Source organism: Sarcophilus harrisii, chromosome 4, assembly GCF_902635505.1.
Source record: "Sarcophilus harrisii chromosome 4, mSarHar1.11, whole genome shotgun sequence".
Classification (NCBI taxonomy): Eukaryota; Metazoa; Chordata; class Mammalia; order Dasyuromorphia; family Dasyuridae; genus Sarcophilus; species Sarcophilus harrisii.
The window spans coordinates 335,988,142-336,010,623 of NC_045429.1; the positions used below are offsets into that span (position 1 = coordinate 335,988,142).

A 22,482-nucleotide genomic window follows, 5' to 3' on the forward strand; every position below is an offset into this window, starting at 1 on the left:
CAATACTTTTATATATATATATATATATATATATATATATATATATATATATATATACTTCTGATTGAAAGGAAAACATGAAAAAAGAGTCCAACAAAAACGGCTCCTTCTGAGCCCTATTCAAAATTTCATTTTGAAATTCTCTATCATGTAAATATTTAAGGATCCATGATTTTGTTAGCATGAATATTCATTTTGCCAGCACAGACTACAGCCCTGAGCATTCACTAGACAATTTCTAGAGTTGTCCTGACTAAAACAGTCTTCATTATTTAGTCAACCTCATTAGGAACTTCTCCTAATTTAGTTGGGAGGGTTCTCAAACAATCAATCATTTGACTCATATTACAAATCTTGCCTCTAGAAACTTCCAGAGTTTGCATTGGATGCCCGTGCACGCTCTCTCTCTCTCTCTCTCTCTCTCTCTCTCTCTCTTATTGCTAATGTTATAAGAAGATGCCATTTCAATTTAAGTGACTTTTAGTGATAGTGACCTCAAGTTAAAACATAAAACTATATCCAAAGTCAATATTTTTAGCTTCAAAATTATTATCAAAACAATTTATTTCTGAAAAGAGAAGCTTTCTTTGATGCTTGTGTTTCCATATTTAAGAAGAATGAAAGAAGGAAAAAAGGAACTTCAAAAACAAAATCCCCACAAGAAATTAAAATGGCTTCTGAATACCCTAGTTAATTTCTGCTGACCTTGTTCCAGAGCTGTTTTTAGATGAAGATTCTCCACCAGATTCAGTGCTTCCTCCTTGTTCTCCACTTGAACCTCCTCTGGAAGTAGAACTTTTGAGTCCTCCACTGCCACTAGAGCTTCCTCCATATCCACCCCCTTGGCCACCACTGGAACTTCCACCATATCCACCACCAGAGCTTCCTCTATGGCCACCAACTTCGGATGAGCTACCAGAAATATAAAAAGAGAGATAAATTTTAATGGTTATCTTCCCATAAGCATGAGAAAATATATGTTTCTTTTCCCAGATTTTATTAAACTGTTAGAGTAACAATAATTTGAGAAAAGATTGATGACCAACTGTGATGGATATGTCCATAGTCCCTCCCACTGGGGAAGACTGAGACTGATGGATCACTTGAGTTTGGGCATTCTGAACTTCAACAGAGATAAAACTAATTGGATATCATCATTAAATGTGCCACCATAAAGTGAACCCTTGGGGACAGAGGGTCATCAGGCTATCTGAGGAAAGGCAAATCATCTATGATGGGAAAAATAGAGCAAGTGAAAGTCCTCATGTCAGTCAGTATTTGAAATTGAACCAATGAATGGACATTGCACTTTCATCCTGGGAAAGATAGGGGGAAGCAGGAGAGAGAGAGAGAAAAGGAGAGAGAGAGAGAGACAGAGACAGAGAGAGAGAGAGAAGAGAGAGAGAGAGAGAGAGAGAGAGAGAGAGAGAGACAGAAATAGAGAGACAGAGAGGAGGAAGAGGAGGAGGAGAAGAGAAAGGAGAGAGGGAGAGAGAGGAAAAGAGAGAAGAGAGAGGAGGGAGAGAGAGAGAGAGGAGGGAAAAGGGAGAGAGGAAGAGAGAAAGAGAGAGAGAGACAGAGAGACAGAGAGACACACAGACATAGAGAGACATAGAGACAGAGAGGCAGTGAGAGAGAGACAGACAGAGGGAGACAGAGAGACAGAGAGAGACAGAGAGAGACAGAGAGACAGAGAGACAGAGAAAGGAAAGAGGGAGGAGAGAGAGAGAGATAGAGACAGAGACAAAGAGAGACAGAGAGACAAATAATTTAAAAATACTTGAAAAGAGATATTTTTTTTGGCCAGGATGATCATTCCTTGGCCCAAATAAGGCAGGATGAATCCAACTTTTCAAACAGAGTATTTATCCTCTAACAACTCTTTCCTTCCCCAAAATTGGGAGTTGCTCACCTACCTAGAAAATTCATAGGCAGGAAAATTTCCAATAGTGAGATTTCTTTCACTCACCCTCCTTCCTCTAGCAGGCTACGGTAGGTCTGAATTTCATTCTCCAGGCGGATCTTGATGTCGAGGAGCACCTGGTATTCTAAATTCTGACTTTCTGTTTCAGCCCTGATCTGCTGTAACTGCTCTTCAAGAGCAGTGATCTGAGCCTGGATTTGTGACAGCTGTACACAATAACGACCTTCTGTCTCTCCCAAAGTTGCTTCCAGGGATTGTTTCTGGGGAGAGGAGCATTGTGTGAATGGACAAGGTCATTGGTTAAATGGGATTCAACAAAACTCCAATTGGAAATTTATGGAAGAATGAAGAACTTTGATTACATTTAGAACTATGTGATCTGACTGAGTTTTAGCTTTTCAGTAATTTCAGACCAATACCACCCACACTTTGGCCTTGATATGGTGCCTTGCTTGTATTTCAAAAGCCTGATATTACATACTTTGCTTCTTTCTCTATATACTTGTTGTTCATTCATTTAGTAATTTCTGACTCTTCATGACACTATGAACCATACAAAACCTGGCCTTTCTGTCTTGCATTATCCCTCAAAGTCTTTCCGCGTTCATCTTCATTGTTTTCATGACACCATCTATCCATCTCATTCTTTGCCATCCACTTTTTTTTTCGGGCTTTTCCAAGGGTTGTCTTCTCATTACATGGCCAAAGTATTTAAACTTTAAAATAGTAAATAGCCTGAATTAATTTCTTTAAATATTGATTTGACTCCCTCCTATACAAGGGACTCTCAAAAGTCTTCTCCAGCACCACAGTTTGAATTGATTCTGCAGCACTCAGCTTTTCTTATATATTCAAGCTCTCAGAGCCATGTATTGCTACTGGAAAAACCACCTTTGATTATACAGAACTTTGTTGGCAAAGTAACATCTCTGCTTTTTAGTGTATTGTTCATATTTACTACAACTTTCATTCTAAGGAGCAAGTCTTTTAACTTCATGGCTGCAGTCACTGTCTTCAGTGATCTTTGAACTAAAGAATATAAAATCAGACACTACTTCAATTTCTTCTTCATCTATATGCCATGATCTTAGGCTTTTACTCTCTTTTCTTTCACTCTCACCAAGATGGTCTAATAATGCATTACCTAATTTAGTGAACACTCATACTTGGCATCATAAAATTAAAAAATTAATGTTCCAATGTTTCAAAGTTTTGTATTTTATTGAGAAGTGCATTAAAACATTTTGGAAACACAGAGTTTATTTTATGGAAGTAGACATCTTATTGGTAACTTACCAGGGCCATTTGTGACTGTAGTTCAATCTCTAAAGCTTGAACATTTCGTTTCAATTCGGTGATCTCAGATTTGTAGCTGGACACTTGTTCAACATTGGTATCAATCTCTGTGGTCAGCTCCTTGCTCTAGGATTATAAAAGCAAAGGAGTGGAAAGAAAGAAAAGAATTGTTAGAAGATAATAACCACCTTTATGATGAGGTCAGTGGCTTTTAAGCATGATAAGTTATTTTCACCTTTTCATTGAACCAGGCTTCAGCTTCTTTGCGGTTTTGTTCAGCCATAGTCTCATATTCGCTTCTCATGCGGTTTAGATATTCAGTAAGATCCACTCCTGGAGCAGCATTAATTTCCACATTCACATCACCTGTAGACACATTCTGAAGATCTTTCATTTCCTATGGGAAGAAGAGAATCCATATGTTTCTATGGCTTTTGTGAGAATTTAGGGGATAGGGTATATAGCATTGTGGAATGGAACAGAACTTTTTCTTACTTCTTCATGGTTCTTCTTCAAGAAGTCCAGTTCCTCATTCAAGTTTTCAAGCTGCATCTCCAGGTCAGTCTTGGCCAAGGACAGATCATCCAGGACTCTGCGCAGGCCATTAATGTCAGCCTCTACACTTTGATGCAGGGTTACTTCATTCTCATACCTCAAAGAGACATGGTATAATCATGAATATAATTCAGTCTATTTAAGTGGATATCTTTTGAGAAGGAGAATAGGAAAAAAGACCTTGAGGAAATGTAAATTTGCAAAATATAATACAATATAATAAAATATCATGTAAAATATGATGAAATACACATTAATTAAGGGCTTATTGCATCCAGGGTATTTTTCTGGGTGCTAGAGAAATTGTATTAGTCTGAAATGACCAACTTTATTAGTAATAGATTGTATTTATTACTAATAGAATAGTGACTTGATTATTAATAGAATTAATTTCATAATCTCGCAATTATTTAACTTAATATTTTATTTAAGCATGTTCATTCTACTTTACACACAAATGATAACTATTTAAAAAACAGCAAGTCTAAAATGACTTAGAAGTCAGTTACAAAATAATTCTCAAACATATTAGAAAAATTCTCTGATGGTCTCTAGATAATGTTCAATTTTGAATGATTTTTTTTGGTCAGGCAGGATGTTCCATTTCAAGACCATTGGAAACTCATTTTGATTTTGTTAAGCAATCATCAGATTCATGCCCAACAATTTCAGGGGCACATACTCTTTATTCCCTTTGCTTACTTCAGTCTGAAGTCTTCAGCAGCCAGTCTGGCATTGTCAATTTGCAGCAGCACATTAGCATTGTCAGTACTTAGATTCAGGATCTGGTAGAGGAGATATAATTTAGAAGGAAGTCATATATATGGATTTTTGAAAAAAAAGCTTTTAAAGAACAGAATTTAACCATTTATCATCTCCCAGAGTTCTATGGGAATACTTCTATCTTTTATGGATGAGATACCATGAGGAGGTGGAGCCAAGATGGCAAGAGAAAAGGCAGGAACTTGCCCAAGGTCTTCCCAAACTACTCCAAATTCCTTTAAATAATGACTCTAAATAAATTTTAGAGTATCAAAATATCAAAAAAGATGGAGTGGAGCATTTTCTAACTGAGGCAGAAAATGGATGTGACACCAGGGTGGGAGTCCAGCATTTAGTCCCAGTGTGCACATGCCAGTGCAGCCCTGGACCCAGCCCCAGCCTGGGCCCAATCTCGAAATCAGCTGAAGTACTGGTGACTTCCAGACTTCTCAGCCCAGAAACACCAAAGAGGATCTGGAAAGTCAGCATAAAAGGGACTAGAGTGGAGCCCAGGGTGAAATCCTGGCATAGGCCTGGCCTCAGTCCCAACTCCAGCCCAGGCCAGAGCTCTGGCCCTGACCCCAGCATCAGGGTAGCAGAACCTCTGGACCAGCAGTCGTGCTAGAGTGTTCTGGACCTTTCACTCCAGGAACACTAAGGAGGATTAGAAGGGTCAGTGGAAAGGGTCTGTGCAAGAAGGTGGGAGTCTGGTGTGACAGCTTTGGTCAGCCTTAGCCAGTGGAGCCCCATCCCAGGCCAGAACACTAGATCTTGGAGCTATAGTGGAGTGGGTACAGGGCAAAAATGACTGCTTGTGGTCAGATTCCTAGAAGAATTTCTGAAAACAACTGCATAAAACCCTGGGAATTGTCCATCCAGGAAACCCTCCATCCAGGAAACAGAGCCCTACTTTAACAAAGAGTTAAGAGCAGAGTAATAGGCTAGGAAAATGAGCAGAAAACATAAAAAAATGTTTCTGACTATTGAAAGTTATTATGGTGACAAGGAAGATCCAAACACACACTCAGAAGATGATAATAAAATCAAAACTCCTACATCCAAAGCTTCCAAGAAAAATAAGAATTGGGTTCAGGCCATGGAAGAGCTCAAAACAGACTTTGAAAATCAAGTAAGAGAGATAGAGGAAAAATTAGGGAAAGAATTGAGAGAAATGTAAACAGAATACAAAAATCTAATGAGGATAATGCCTAATGCCTTAAAAAGCAAAATTGGTTAATTGGGAAAGGAGGTACAAAAGCTCATTGAGGAAAATACTTTTTTAAAAAAAATCAAATTGAGTAAATGGAAGCTAATGACTTTATAAGAGATCAAGATGCAATAAAACAAAAGAAAAATGAAAAAATAGTGAAATATCTCATTGGAAAAATAATTAACCTGGAAAATAGATCCAGGCTCTCTTATTGGTCTACCTACCATGATCAAAAAAAGAGCCTGGACATCATCTTTCAAGAAATTATCAAGGAAAACTGTTCTGTTATTCTAGAAGCAGAGGGTAAAACAAATTGAAAAGAATCCATTGATCATCTCCTGAAAGAGATTCCAAAATAAAAATTCCCAGGAATTTTGTAGCCAAATTCCAGAGCTCCCATGTAATGGAGAAAATTTTGCAAAAGAAACAATTCAAATATTGTGGAGCCACATTCAGCATAACACAAGAATTAGCAGCTACTACATCAAATGATCAGAGGGCTTGGAATATTATATTCCAGAAAACAATGGAGCTAGGATTACGATTAAGAACCATCTACCCAGCAAAACTGAGTATAATCCTTCAGAGGAAAAGGTGGTCATTCAAGGAAACAGAGGATTTTCAAGCTTTCATGATGAAAAGACCAGAGTTCTTTTTTGGTGGTAGGAGAATTAGAGGTTGAGGCTGGATCTAAGTAGCTGCCAATGAGGAACTCCCTTTTATAATACAGATGAACACCTGCTTTGAATCTTAGAGAATTGCTTATAGACACTGGATGAAACACTTCTCTTGGACCATGTAACTATTAAGCTTCAGAGAAAACTTGAACCTAGGTCTCCTGACTTTGAGATCAGCTCTACAATATATTTTTAAAAATAAGACTAAGGACTAAGTACAAAACTAGTTCAGAAGCAGCATAAATGATGTTTCTTACCTGATCCTTTAGTTCTTTGATTTGGTCATAATAATGAGAGTAGTCACGAGGTTCTCGCTGATTGGCATTGCCATTTTTCTCATACCATTCCTTGATTTTTTGCTCTAGCTCAGAGTTAGATTCTTCCAGACTTCGCACTTTGTCCAGGTAGGAGGCCAGGCGATCATTCAGGTTCTGCATGGTAACCTTCTCATTGCCTGTGAGGAGCCCTCCATCGCCTCCACCAAAGCCTCCCCCAAGAACTCCACCAAAACTTCCCCCACCATAGTTTCCTTCACTATAGCTTCCTCCACCAAAACCATAACCACCAAAGCTGCTCCCAACATAACTGCCGCCGCCAATGCCTCTTCCAAAGCTCCTTATTGATGCACTGCCAAAGCCCCCTTTTGAGCAGCTGACATAACTAGAACCCCCACCTGAGCTAAATCCTCCACCAATAGAGCCAGTCCCATAGACAGAGCCTCTACTGCTTGAGACTCTGATGGAAGAACCTCCTCCTCCTCCTCCACTGTGGGAGGAAGAGTATTGCTTGCTGGAATTATATCTCTGGGACATAGTGATGCAGTAGAAGTTTAACTCAAGCAATGCTTGCTATCCAAAGTTTGTCCAAGCCTTTATATATACTGTACTGGGAGGGTGTGTCCCACCTGATGGATTTTCTTTTCACTAGGCTGACTTCTTTTTGACAATTTAGCATTATCATTACTAATAACCAATCTGATACATTATGGTGTGTGTTTTGCCCTTGAAACAAATAGCACATTTATTATGTTGAAATGGAAGATGGGTGGAGTTCAATAGAAACTCTTTCATTATTTTTTTCCTCTTTTGCAGAACATTGAGCAATTGGTTAAAAACTATATTCTCAGCAAAAAAAAAAAAAGGAATGAAAGTGATGGATTTGGTGGTAAATTTGTCAATCTTTCTGTCACACATGAACACACAAGAATCATCTTTGCAAAAAAAAAAAAAGCAAATAGCATGGCAGAAAGTATTCCAAGTGATAGTCTGAAAAAATTAATTTCTTCTAGAGAGTAAGAGCTTTTTGACTTTTTGCCTAAAGATGGTGATGATTAATCTTTTTGGGGTAGAGAAACCTTTATATTAAAAGAATTCGTATCATTTTGAATTTTTTCTAACTGCTGAGCACATGAAGTCATATCAGTTTTTATTTTTCCTTTTAACTCATCCATCATCATTGAAATGTTAGATTTTGTTGATCTCTCCATAGAAAAACTAAGGAGTATAACAGATGAGCTCAAAGACCCAGGATTGGTTCAGGTGACTTGTAAAATTCTTCCTTCCTTTCCCATTTTGTGGTTTGTGTGTGAATTGGATTAAAGTGAGGCAGAGTTGCACAATGTCTTTAACCCCACTATCTCTTCCACAGTTATTGAACTCTAGTGTCAGAACATTTGTCAAAATGACTGGTGATGGCTTGGGATGATCTTGGTTTCTTTGATGACTGATAAGATTCTAAGTGCTCCACAGCTCCTGTCTTAGCTACCTTCATTTTAAATTGGAACAAATTGTTCTCATTTGCCCATTTCACTGGGGAAAAGTTTTTACATGTTTGGGGTAGTTTCTCTCCTGATTTACTAATGAGTTTGAGGCCCATTCATTATTCTCAATAAGATTCAATCCATCTTCTGAGATGGTTTACTGAGGTGTGGCTGCTGTTAACTTTCTTGAAACCACAGGTAAGAATTGAATGCCAGTTGTACACAAAAAGTGGATGTGCAGCCCTGAAAAGTCCTCAGCAAGCCTCACACAAAAGATGCTAGTCTTCTTTGAACAAATTATATTCCCTATCCAAGAAAGTTAAAATATTGATTGAAAAGTGAGAATGTACATATGATTTTTTTCCTCTGGAAAGAATTAATATCCCATCATCATCATCATCATCATCATCATCATCATCAGTACAATTTATATAACACTTTAAAACTCCCAAAGTTCTTTAAATATGTCAATTCAATCGATGCTAATCATTACTAAAAAACGGATCCCCATAAATTAGTAGCCAAGCTGTCCCCATATACTTAACGTAGTTTCTTGAATTAAATTCTTTTTTCAATAAACATTCCCATTTTCTTAGTTACCTATCACATGTGTAATCATGGGTGAGTCCCTTTGCTTTTATGAAACTCAGTTCCATTGTATATAAAACAGGGGTAATAATGTCTGAAACCCTTCCCTCCTAGAGTTCTTGTGAAATCCAGATAATCACAAAGTCATGATATAAGCAATGTTTACAAGATTAAAGTGCTATGTAATAAATGACTAAGATAATTATCATTAATAGCAATATAGGCCTGAGTTAGAGGTATTAGTTGTTCTAGGTCATTGCTTGGGTATGTACTATAGATAGAGGGTCAACACCTGTGATTACCCTGATGTCCAGAACTCTTGTATGAGAAAACTCCTCCACCAAAGCAAATCAGGTAAGTATAGTCTTAGAGAGCTGCCTAAAGCACTGAGGTTAAAAATGATCTGCCTCAAGATCCCATAGCCAGTGTATCTCAGACATAGGATGTAACCCCTAGTTGGATGTCAGTATTCCCTCTCACTTCAAATCTGCAATAATAACAATAAAAGATAGCATCTATATAACACTTTCAGGTTTGCAAAATATTTGTCAAATACTGTGTCATTTGATCTTCACAACAGCCCTGGGAGGTATATGTTATTATTTTGTCCATTTTATGGATGAGGAAACTGAGGCAAAAAGATTTTAAATGCCATAACTAGTAAATGTCTGGACAGGATTTGAACTCAGATCTTCCTGACTCCAGGGTTTATCCATTATGCCATTTAGCAGCCTAATATGATAGGTGAATCTTGAATCAGAAACACTCTTCTGACTTTCACTATTATGTTTCTTTTTTTCCATACCAATCTATATGCGTATAATCACAGTGACTGACATTATATAGCAACTAAAACATTGGAAAGTACTTTACATGTATTATTTCATTCGAACCTTGCTATAGCTTCTTTGAGAGAGGTACTGAACCTGTTATCATGCCCATTTTTTTTAAAAAAAGAGAAAGACAATTTATTTAAGAAAAATTTTTACTAATGCATTAATTTAAAAATTAATTGCAAAAATTCTGCAATCCTTGTGAAAGGCAGACATACTGTTACAAGCTATAGAAAAACCAAAAAAGGTTTGATACAATTGAAATATTAAACCAACTTCTGGGATTTAGTATGGATTTAGTATGTATGACCAACAAATCCATAACAGAAATTAAATCTGGAAGATTAGATCCAGTATTAGCATGTACCATATCACTGGAAATAGAACTTTAATTCTTTCATTCTTTTCTAGTAAATCCCTTAACATTTTTTAAAAAACAATGCTCTCAAACCATGATGATTAATTTAATTTTCAAGTCTTTGAAAACACTGTCATGAAGAATGTAAGTAGAAGACAAACACATATTAAGTTAGATTTTTGGAAGTTTTACTCAGGAAATATTTATATTATTTTATCTTAACTAATTACATATCTATCTGTATCCTGAATACTGAATTCAAGGCATGTTTATGATTCATAAGTTTTGCTAGTGGAAATAGTGAAATATGAACATATATAGTATTATTCTTCCCTAATTGCTTTCCCCACAAGTTATATTTATATCAAAGCTATAAGGAAACTATTCATTATACTTGCTTATTAATGGATAGAGCAAGTTCTGCTATATAGGTCTGATGTTTAGCATCCATTTTATTCTTCTTATATAGTTTTTATAACAAAAGCAACACCTACTGGATCTCTCAACATTCATGGCAGTACAATAATGATATAAAATTCTCCAAGGAGAATCAAGGTAACTGGAAATCACATGACATACTGGCTTGCTTAGTAATAAATGCTACATTGAAAATAAATAGTATTATACATTATTTTTCAGTATGAGAAATTAACAATAGAAACAGATCTCCTGGCAATCCTGTGAGTTCCTTGAGATCTGTGAGATGTGTCAGTAGAACATAATCAAAAATTATGCCCAGAAGAAAAAAATATTTTTCAGTTTAGGAAAAATGAAATTAAACCTGGATATTTTTTTGCCAAAATGAAAAAAAAAAATGACTTGGTAAAGATAACAGCATGAGTATTGAGCAGAACCAATAGTGCTAGTGGCAGATAAGAATTTACAAATCTTATTTTATTGAATTATTTTGTATTTAAAAAATGAAATGCTTTATTGTATTTTCTCAGAAATAACTACAAAGATTATAGAGTCTTACATAGTTTAAAGATGCAGAATGGGTGCTGAGTGATAGATGTCCATAGGAGTGGAATTTTAGAAAGTTAATGCTTGGAATAGAATGGCACCATCACTTTGGTAGTAAATATGACACATGGGCAAAAATCCATTTCTCTATCATATTCATAGGCGTCAATATAACCTTTTTCCCACAGCATTTCCTAGGACTTTCGGGCATACCTCGATGATACTCAGACTACCCAGATGCTTACACAGCATGAAACATACTATCTTCAATTGGCTCCTTTATCTCTCTTACAATGACACTTGGACACAAGTTGGGGACACACTACACTTGGTCAGAGACAGGAGAGAGTCCCATTCTCAGATGGACCCATAGACTTTATGTTTAGTTTCCCCTATTTCATATCTCTGTCTTCATACATGGTAATTTCAGTAACATCAAGTCTTCTCTCAATCGGGTGTGTCAGAAGCAGGGCACATAGAGCATAAGTTTTCTTATGTGTGCCTGAATACATTTGGTGATTTTCTTCAGAACATTCTTATCATGTATTTTCATGCACAAAAGATAGTATATATGCTGCCAAACAAGCTAAACAGCTTCTAAGGTAAGATTGGCCCCCAAGCTTTTCTGTTTCTGCAGAAAGGTTATTTAGAATATGAACTGTTTTTCTAAACTGCAGTTGGTCAATCCAGTTCTCCAATTCAGGGTAAACTTGGTCTGGAACTGACAGTAGGTGCTGCTGCTGTAGTCCTGCTGGATGAATTCTTTGCTGGACATGAACAGCTCCGTGGAACTCCAGCGGCTATAATGTACCTTCATTTCTCATTTCCTTCATCCCTACCCTAAAACCTCCCCCTTACCTCTTTCTCCTAACCCTATGATTCCCATTTTATAGGCCTTCACCAATCATCTTGATTTTTGTCTTGTCCCTTGTCTTGCGCAGTCAGTGACTCAAAGAGAGTGAGATTGACGACTTTGCATAATTCTGCCTCACTTAAATCTCATTCACACACATGTCAAGACATCACCTCATGACATCTTTGGTCCTATTCAAAACCAAAGAATGAACAATAAAAATTGTGGCTGAGAATTTAGTTGACTTGCTTAGGGTCACAAAATATCTTAAAGTTTAGGGATGAGGTTTGATCTTATAGCTTTCCTGTCTGTATAGCCTTCCAGACTGTTTGCTCTCCTATTTCTCAGAGCAATATCTGCATATTGCATGAGAACACCAAGGTTACTTTGTCACAAATTCCTTTCTTTCTAGAGAAACTTTGTTCTAAATTCTAAAAAAAAATCCTCAGATATGATGAATACAGAGAAGCGTGTAAAGATTTACATGAACTAATGTAAAGGTAAATAAGCAGAACCAAGAAAACAACGTACACAGTAACTGTAATGATATAAATGAAAAGAACACTATGAAACATACAAAAGTAAATGTATCAAAATCACAAAGAATAAGGTTGGCCATCCAAGAAGAAATATGAAGAGATACTTCTACCCTAGCCCTTTGCAGAGATAGAAGGCCCATGAATATAGTTGTCTGCATGTAGTTCATTTTTTTTGATGAATTGATAAGCTTTCCTGATTTTTTTTTCTGTTCTTCTGATGTTCCTGCCCCACTTTTTAATCTTTAAAAAATATTTTTTGCTTTTCTGGGTAGCTCTTTTGGAGGAGAGCAAAGGGATGTTGACAATAATATTTGTGATATAAAAAATTAATAAAAATTGTTATGTTTTCCTCACATAGCCCCAAATTTAAAAAAAAAAACTCAAGAAGGAAGTTCTTGGAAAGATCTTGAAAAATGAGTTTGGATATTTGGCATCTCTCTCCCATTACTGATTAGTTTTTCCTATTAAATTTGAAGCTACTTATTGTATTTCATGATAACAACAGAAATAATTTCTTCTGGGACCAAAGACTGGTTGCAAGCATTCCCACAAAATTTATTATCCTAACATATTGCAGGTTCTTTACCTTGTCAGGACATGCCTGTGGAAGAAGAGTACATCAGGAAAAAAAATTCTCTGGGACTGATCCTTCAGGAAGATAAGAAAGTCAAAGAAAAGCTGTAAGTTTGCAGAAAACTTGAATAACACACAGGGTAGGGTGAGCAGGTTCAGAGAGTTATCAAAGCTTTGAGACTTAAGAAATCATGGAAAGAGCCTAAGCTCCTCTGAGTTTCTCAAGACATTTATAAACTAAGTGGATAAAATGTTGGACCTAGATTTAGGAAGATATGAGTTCAAATTTTCTTCCTACCTATGTGATCATGAGTAAGTCCTGTCTGCCTCAGATCCTTCATTTATAAAATGGGCGTGATAGCAGTATCTACCTCCCAGGGTTTAGGATCAATTATTTTTTATTTTTATAAATTGCTTTATAAATCTCAAAGTGCTGAATATAGATGCTAACTACTATTTGATGGCATTGTGGACTTCTCTGAACCAATCACAATCTGTTTTGTATTAAGCTCATTTATCTATATGTCTTAACACTCTTCTGGCAAGCATAGTGAATTCTATTTTATTTCATCTTTATTTCAAGAGCACCTTAACAACGAACAATTAACCAACATTTGTCAAATAGAAATGAATTGTGTTTAATTAGGGAAATGAGAGGATGCCTGTATGCCTGAAGAGATAACTCAGGAAATGAGTGACTAGAAGTTCAGAAGAGGGAAGAACCATTTGGATTGGAATAAATGGGAAAAGCAGAATTCAATCTAGATATTCTGTGAAGAGTAGATAATACTTATTGATAGTGTATTAAAAGTGTTATTTTTAGAAAAATATGATTTGGGGTGATGAGAGAGAGGACATGTAGAAGAGAAAAGATATGAAGGTCTCGGAGGTTAAAGATGGAAATTTTGTTACTACATTGTTAAATAAAAAAAAAACATTTTAAAAGCTCCACATAAAACTAGATCACTATTTCATATGTAATTCCTTATTTTTGTTTATGTTTCTATTTACTGAAATGTTCCTGTTTCAACATGATTTTCAAGTTCAAAATAAAAAGAGAAAATATTCTTAAAGAAATTAAAAGCAGATAAATGAAACATGTACAGATACTTGACTAATTTGACTTGAGCAGGAGTGGTTTATGTATGAAAATAATAAGAAACCCCCAGCTTTTGGAATAAGAATTCACTATTTGATAAAAATTGCTGGGAAAATTAGAAATTAGTATGACAGAAACTAGGCATTGACTCACCCACATCTAATACTGTATACCAAGATAAGGTCAAAATGGGTTCATGATTTAGACAGAAAGAGTGAGAAGAACAAAGGATAGTTTACTTTTCAGATCTGTGAAGAAGGAAGGAATTTGTGGCTAAAGAAGAACTTGAGTACATTAATGAATGCAAAATGGATAATTTTGATTATATTAAGTTAAAAAGTTTTTGTACAAACAAAACCAAAGCATACAAGATTACAAGGGAAGCAATAAACTGGGAAAAAATTTATGTTTAAGGGTTCTGATAAAGGCCTAATTTCTAAAATGTAGAGAGAATTGACTCAAATTTATAAGAATTCAAGTCATTCTTCCATTGACACGGTCAAAGGATACAAACAGACAATTTTCAGATAAGAAATTAAACCCATTTCTACTCATATGAAAAAGTGCTCTAAATCACTATTGAGCAGAGAAATACAAGTTAAGACAACTTTGAGGTATCACTACACACCTTTCAGATTGCCCAAGATGTCAGGAAAAGTTAATGATGAATGTTGGAGGGGATATGGGAAAACTAGGACACTAATACATTGTTGGAAGAGTTGTGAACTGATTCAACCATTCTAGAGAGCAATTTGGAACTATGCCCAAAGAGCTATTGAATTGTGCATACTCTTTGATCCAGCAGTGTTTCTATTGGGCTTGTATCCTAAAGATATCATAAAGGAGGGAAAGGGACCCACATGTGAAAGATGTTTGTGGCAGCCGTTTTTGTAGTGGCAAGAAAATGGAAATGGCATAGCTGCCAATTAGTTGAAGAATGGCTGAATAAGTTATGGTATATGAATGTTATGGAATATTATTGTTCTGTACAAAACGATCAGCAGGATGATTTCAGAGAGACCTGGAGAGACTTATATGAACTGATGCTAAGTGAAATGAGCAGAACTAGGAGATCATTATACACGGCAACAACAAGATTATACGACGATCAATTCTGATGAATATGACTCTTTCCAACAATGAAATGATTTAGGCCAGTTAGAATGGTTTTATGACAAAGAAAGCTATTTATATCCAGAGAGGGGACAGTGACAACTGAATGTGGACCACAACATAATCTTCTCACTCTTTTTTGTAGTTTTCTTGCATATTGTTTTCTTTCTCATTTTTCCCCCTTTTGATCTGATTTTTCTTGTACAGCATGATATTTTTGGAAATACATATAGGAGAATTGCAACATTTTAACATATATTGGATCCCTTACTGTCTAGGGGAGGGGATGGGGAGAAGGGAGTGAAAAATTAGAACACAAGTTTTTGTAAGGGTGAATGTTGAATATTATTCATATATATATATATATACATTTAGAAATGAAAAGCTATAATTAAAAAAGAAAAAAATAATAGGAAATATCTTACAGATATTTCCTATAGATAGGTTGAGAATGGTTTAGGAACAGAGTTATGGCTTTGTACTTTATCATGTAGGTAAAATGTTCAAATAGAAGAATGACATTCTCAGAGCTGTGCTTTAAGAAGATGAGAGTGTGTAGATTGGATTAGATTGAAGAAGTGGAGATCCTACAAGTAAGGCTTTTTTATAGACTGCTAAAACTGTGAACTGACAACGTCATGAAGCAGTATGGAAGCTGTGGGAATGGAAAGTAAGTAATAGATAAAAGACATAATACATTGTAAAGATGACACTGTTAAAGAATTTACTGTATTGGTCCTTAAACTGTGAATAACTGGAGCTGCACAAAGTGGGTCAAGAAACAGGTTTTTGGAGATAATGATTTGCAAACAAAATTTTCCTAAGCAGGAAACCTCCTTTTGCAATAAAGGCAGAGAATTTATACACAAATCAGAAGTGGGAAGGGAAGAGGAAAGTGGATTACAATACAATGATTTTCAAAGCCTATATGGTTTCCCAAGACAAGCCCATGAGTACAAAACAAAATGAGTGTTCTCCAGTCCTGTGGGGAACAGTTATTAAGTAATTGTTTCAAATCCTAAGGATTGTTACTTGGTGGTTTGAGGTTTATTTCCTCTCCTATAAATTAGGGAGTTGCGCCTTATGACCTGTAATATTTATTCCAACCCTTAATAGTCTTTGAGTACAAAAGTCATAGAAGAGGAGACTTTCCCTTGTCCAAGGGAGAGTATAGAACACTATTGGATTGGATAGGACACTGGACTTGAAATAAGGAAGGTGGTACTTACTAGTTGTTTGACATTGGGCAAGTCACTTAATTTCTTTAATATTTCTTCCTTAAAATGGGAAAGCTGATACTTGTGGACAAAAATGCTTTGTTAAAGGTAAGCCTGGACCTATTATTATTTAGTCATTCCAGTTTTTTCTGACTCTTTACGACTCCATTTGGTGTTTTCTTGGCAAAGGTATTGGAGTGGCTTGCCATTTCCTTCTCCAAGCTCATTTTACAGATGAGGAAACATAGGGTTAAGTGACTTTCCCAGGGTCACACAGCAAGTGTCAGAGTCTGAATTTGAACTTAGGTCTTCCTGTTGCTCTACCTAGGTAGAGCGCCTATATTGGTGTATACACACACACACACACACACACACAGAGGAGAGAGAGAGAGAGAGAGAGAGAGAGAGAGAGAGAGAGAGAGAGAGAGAGAGAGAGAGAGAGAGAGAGAGAGAGAGAGAGAGAGAGAGAGAGAGAGAGAGAGAGAGTTCCTTTTAGTTATTATCTACACCCCAATCTACTGAAAAATTTGGCTTTAGCCATGGAATCAACCTGAGATTTGATAAACCTGTTTTAACCTTATCTTGTCAGAATACAAGTCGCTATAGGATTGCCTGCTTATTTCCATGACATAACAAATCATCTTCACTCAGGCCCTTATCTTCACTGTCTTATGTTGGGAAATTAGACTGTGGGATATAATCTATTTGTAGTATGAACTTTCCAGTTTTTTTTGTGTGTGTATGCGTGTATGTTGCTTTCTTCCATGAAAATAAATATGTCTGTAGAGGACATGTACTGGCTTGCTTCCTTATATTTATATCTAGAACTAGTTAGCAAATCCTTAATAAATTTTACTTTCTTCTTTTCCTCTTCTTTCTTTCTCCTTCCCTTCCCTCTCCCTCTTTTTCCTCCCTTCCTTTCTTTATCTCTCCCTCTCTCCCTCTCTCCCTTCTCCTTCTTTCTTTCTATTTATTCATTCATTCATTTATCCATCTGCCTAGGTAACTATCTGTATTCTTTTTTGACATTTGACATTTGACAACATTTAATATATTCAGTTTCATTTCAAGTTGCCATTCCTTTCCTTTTAAAAAAAATTGGTTTCTTTGTTTTTCTGGTTATACATGTACATTAATTTAAAAAATACACATTTCTCTATGAATCAGGTTGGGAAAGAAAAATCAGAACAAAAAGGAAAAACTATGCACAAAAATAGAAGAAAAAGGGGGAAAAGTAAATATAGCATATGTTGATTTACATTCATTCTCCATAGTTTTCTCTCTGGATATGGTTGGAGTTTTCTATTCAAAGTTTATTGGGATTGCCTTGGATCACTGATTTGTTGAGAAGAACTAAGTTTTTAATAGTTGATCTTCATATAATTTTGCTATTGCTTGTACAATGTTTTCCTGGTTCTGCTTGTTTCAGTCAGCATCAATTCATGTAACTCTTTCCAGGCCTTTGTAAAATCAACCTGTGTATCAATTTTATGGAAAAATAATATTCCATTACTTTTGAATACCATAACTTATTCAGCCATTCACCAATTGGTAGGTATGTACTCACTTTCTAATTCTTTGCCACCACAAAAACAGCCACTACAAATATTTTTGCACATGTGAGTTCTTTTCCCTCTTTGTATCTTCTATTCAATGATAATAAAGCTGATGTGTAGGAAAACCTCACAAGTAGCTCTCTGACAAGTGATATCTCTCTTTTAAGCAAGAATGTGCATATTAGTTATCTTCAGATTTAGGGAGCCTGGTATCACTTTCATATCCATCTGAATAGTGAGTCAGGTAAAGTCAGATGTACTCTGAGTATCTGATACCAGAGCCTATTTACTCATCCTAGGCACTATTGTTGTTGTTTGTCCTTCCTTCTGGAAGAGAACCATGACATCAGGGAGATGATGCCATGACATACAAGTGAATTGGATTTAAATAAGGGATAACTGTGTAAAGTCATCTGCCTCACTTTCTTCTCCAGAGCCATCTGGTTTCAGTGGCCAGAATAGATCAGGATGACTGGAGATGACGCTGGATGAAAATGAGAGACACTGGCCTTTTTAAAGCTAAGGTCTTCAATTTTAAAATGAGTTTTGGAATTCATGTGTGTTTTGAGTTTCAAAATTTTACTACAAATTACATAGGATTCCTACTCATTTTTACAATAGATTATGTATCTAAATTTTTTAAAAAAACTATCTTCTTGCCCATAAAAGAGAAATTTATTTAAGAAAGTAATTTGGATGGGAGTAAATTTTTAACTGGATAAATACTTTGGTTTCTTCTGTGAATGATGCAACCTGTATTATTTGAATGAATCAAATTTTTGTAACCAGTTAAAGATTTGTATGCTTGTTGAGAATATCTTAATGGATTTTAGGTGTTTTCACTTTTTTAATAAATAAAAGAATTGTAACTGATTACTTATAAATCAACAGGAGTGTAGACAAATTAATGGCAAAAACTGTTTCAAATGAAAGTATGCAATTTAAGAGTACTTAATAAGTCACTGGTTTTGTTGAACAATTCAAGAAGACTTGGAGCAGAACAGGGGTCCTTCTGATACAACCTGAGAAAATCTGACGAAAGACCTGGGGTTGGAGATTAACCTGTATGAAGTTCAGACACCTCCTGCTTAGCTTGGAGAAACATGAAGTGGGAACTCTTTGGACTAGCTGTATGTGGCCAGAGCCCCAGCAAGAACCAAAGAGACTTTCACCTCCCAGACTATTTGTGGAATTGGGATTTGAGTTCTAGAAGATTGAGCCAACCTCAGCTGATTGGGAACAATGGGCCAAGGGTGCTGCTGGAGATGGGGCCCTAGACAAGAAGGAACCAGCACCCAGTGAGGGCAGAAGAAGCAAGGCAGGGATGCTGCTGGCTGTAGGCCCTTGCAGGACGATTGAGTTCTTGTTTTGGGGTTCCTGGTCAGAGTGGAGAGCTGAAGGGAAGTTTGAGACACCATCCTCCCAACCCACAATTAGAGTTGCTTACACTAATAGCTCTTATTTTTAAAAAAATGAATTGGCAAAGAAAAAAGAACCTCACCATTGAAACATGTTATGGGAACAGGGGAAACCAGAGTTCGTCTTCAGAAGAGAACACTTTATTAAAAAACAAAACAAAATGCTCTACCTTAAAGAATAATGTGAAATGGCTAGCTGCCCAAAGAGAATTTACAGAAAAACTCAAAAAAGAATTTAAAAATCAAATGAGAGTCATTCAAGGGGAAAAGAGCCATCCAAGAAAAACAAGAAGCTTATGGGAAAAAGTTAACCAACTAGAAAGGGAGGGTATAAATGTTTCAAAGATGAAAATAATTCTTTGAAAATTAGGATTGGACCAGTGAAGCTATGAGAGACAAAGAAATAATAAAAGTATAAAGAATGAGAAAAAAGAATAGAATGTGGAACATCTTATGAGAAAAACAACAGATCTGGAGAACAGATCAAGAAGAAAATAAGAATAATTAGACTGCCACAAAGTTGCGACCAAAAAGAGAACCTTGACACAATAATGCAGGAAACAATTCAAGAAAATTGTCCTGGAGTGATAGAACATGAGAGGAAAGTAGAAATAGAAAAAACCCACTGATCACCACTTTAAAGAGATCCTTTGTGGGAAACACACAGGAATATTATTGCCAAATTTTGAAACCCCCAGATCAAAGAGAAAATTTTGCAAGAAACAAGAAAAAAAAACCAATTCAAATATGCTGGAGTTACAATTAAAATTGTACAAGTCTTATCAGCAGTCATAGTAATAGATTGCAAGTCCTGAAACTATATCTACCAACAATCAAAAGAACTAGGCCTGTGGTCAAAAATCTCATATTCAACAAAATTATAATTTTGAATGAGAAAAAGTGGATATTTAATGAACTTGCAGATTTTCAGAATTAAACATTTAAGAGTCAATAAGAAAGATCAATTTTAAGAAACTTAAAACAGACAAACCGTTTAAACATGGACAATTGCTTATTTTTTACATGAGAAAAAATATGCTATATGTTTAAGATTCACATCAACAATAGGATAGGTAAAAGGAAAGATTGGCAGAATTAAGGTACAAATAATAATCATGTAATAAAATGAGGTGCAGAGGAAAAATAGACAGTGGGGGGGGGGGAAAGGGTTATAGTTTTGAAAACCTACTCACATCTGGAATGGATTCAATAGATAACACTACATATATACCACGAAGGGTATAGCACTCTCCAAAATGTATAATGAGGGAGAGATGAACAGATAGGGAAGCAAAGGGTGAGGAAAGAAGACAAGGGAGGGATCCTTGTGTGAAAGGAGGTTAAGTAATAGCAAGACAAGTTCTAGAGCAGAATTTAATTAAAGAGGCTGCAGGGATAGGAAAGACATGTATATATGTGGGTGTGAATGTGTATATATGTATATATTCCAAAGTTTTACTGTCTAGTTATTTTAAATAGTCTAAAACAATATTGTTTAATGTAAATTATACAGTATGTAGTATAGTTTCTCTATTTCTCTTTTTTGATTAAATATATTTTAGTTTTAACTTTGTCTGAGCTCATGATTATTATCCCTGTTATTTTTTACACAATAAATGCCACTTCTGATATTTATTTTATGTTTGTATGTATCTCTTATTTCGTATCCCTCCTGAGTCCTCTGTTTTACTTCTACTTACCACCTTGCCTTTCTATTACTTAATCTATCCCCACTCTGAGGACTCTTCCTTTATTGTCTCCTTTCATCCTTTCTTTTTGCACTTTTCTTTCTATTTGGATTTAGAAAACTTTTATAGTTTTCCAGATTTTTTTATCTATCTATATATGGAATTTCCTTCTTTATCCCATCCCCATTAATCCATACATCTTATCCCATTCCTGTTAATCTATACAGCTTTCTACACGACCCCCTTTTTTATTTGCATATATATATATATATATATTTCTCTTTTTAACTCAGATCTGAGTAGGTTTCTAATTAAAAATCCCTTCCTTATCCTCTTCCCACTTCCTATCCCCTTACTCTCTTATTTCTGCTTTAATTTAGAAGAATTTTGTACCATATCTATCTATCTATCTATCTATCTATTTATCTATCTATCTATCTAGTTCCCTCTTTCCTAATTAGAGTAGGGATCCAGAAAAATAAGCCCTCCTCCTCCATCAAATGTGTCAGTTTTCTTCTCACACTTCATTTGTATAAGATAATTACTCATTTTACCTTTACTTGCATGGTTTTGCTTTTTAGAATCACATCATACTTAGCTCTACCCCAATCTTTCATACTAATCATTTACTAATGACAATCTTAGAAATATGGTTTACATTTCCAAATATAAAAAAAAATTGTTTGTTCTTATTGAATCCCTCGTAATTAGTCTTTGATATTTACCTTCTATTTTTCTTGGATCTTGTATGTCAAATTTTCTATTAAGTTCAAGTGTTTGCAACAAAATTCTAAAAGTCTGGCAATACATTGAATTTCCATTTTTTCCCATTCCAGATTTATGTTAACTTTGCTGGATTTGATATTTTTTTTACTGCAACCCCAGTTCTTTAGCTCTTTTATATATAGTATTCTAGGACCTGTGGTCTTTTAAAGTAGCTGCTGCTAAATTTTATGTGATTTTAATTATGGTTTTGTTGTATTTGAATTTTGTTGTTGCTGCTGCTGATGCTCATAATCTTTTTTTTCCCCTGTAATTTGGTGGTGAGTAGTGCTTTTCTTGATCTAGGGGCATTACAGAAAAATGTGAGAGTATTCATTGTAATTGAAATTATAAATTGGGATTCTATGTGATGCCACTTGGAAAATAGATCTAGGTGTGAATGGTTTTATTCTAATCTCCTTTTAAGTGAAATGTGTCTCCTAAAAAGACAGGATTAGTCAGAATATATTGTATTATTTAGCTTTAAGACAAAGTGTTGGGAAGATGCATTGATCTAGAAATTTGTTAGGATCTTAAAATAAGTTATCTCAGTTCATCAATTTGTGCCATGAATAAAGATAGCGCCTAATATTTATTTGATAATCCATTGTATTAGAAATATTGACAGAATGGTCAATTCTTTTAAAATTTGGATTCTTTTGGGAAAGATAAAACTGTTATTGATTAGATTGTTTATAGAATGATATAAATTAATAGGAACTTTTTATTTGGTAATTTA

General features: G+C 35.4%; 1 protein-coding gene and 1 pseudogene across 1 annotated transcript; both read right to left on the reverse strand.

Annotated features, from left to right (window-relative positions):
• Nucleotides 1-686: 686 nt before the first annotated feature.
• Nucleotides 687-7,236, reverse strand: LOC100932884 (keratin, type I cytoskeletal 10). Its single transcript, XM_031968815.1, has 7 exons — nt 6,682-7,236; nt 4,478-4,560; nt 3,716-3,872; nt 3,456-3,617; nt 3,221-3,346; nt 1,970-2,184; nt 687-912 (listed from the first exon to the last, which is right to left on the reverse strand). Exons 1-7 carry the CDS (start codon nt 7,234-7,236, stop codon nt 687-689), a joined length of 1,524 nt encoding a protein of 507 aa, XP_031824675.1.
• Nucleotides 7,237-11,322: 4,086 nt separating this feature from the next.
• Nucleotides 11,323-11,742, reverse strand: LOC100922056 (annotated as a pseudogene).
• Between the last annotated feature and the right edge of the window lie 10,740 nt (nt 11,743-22,482).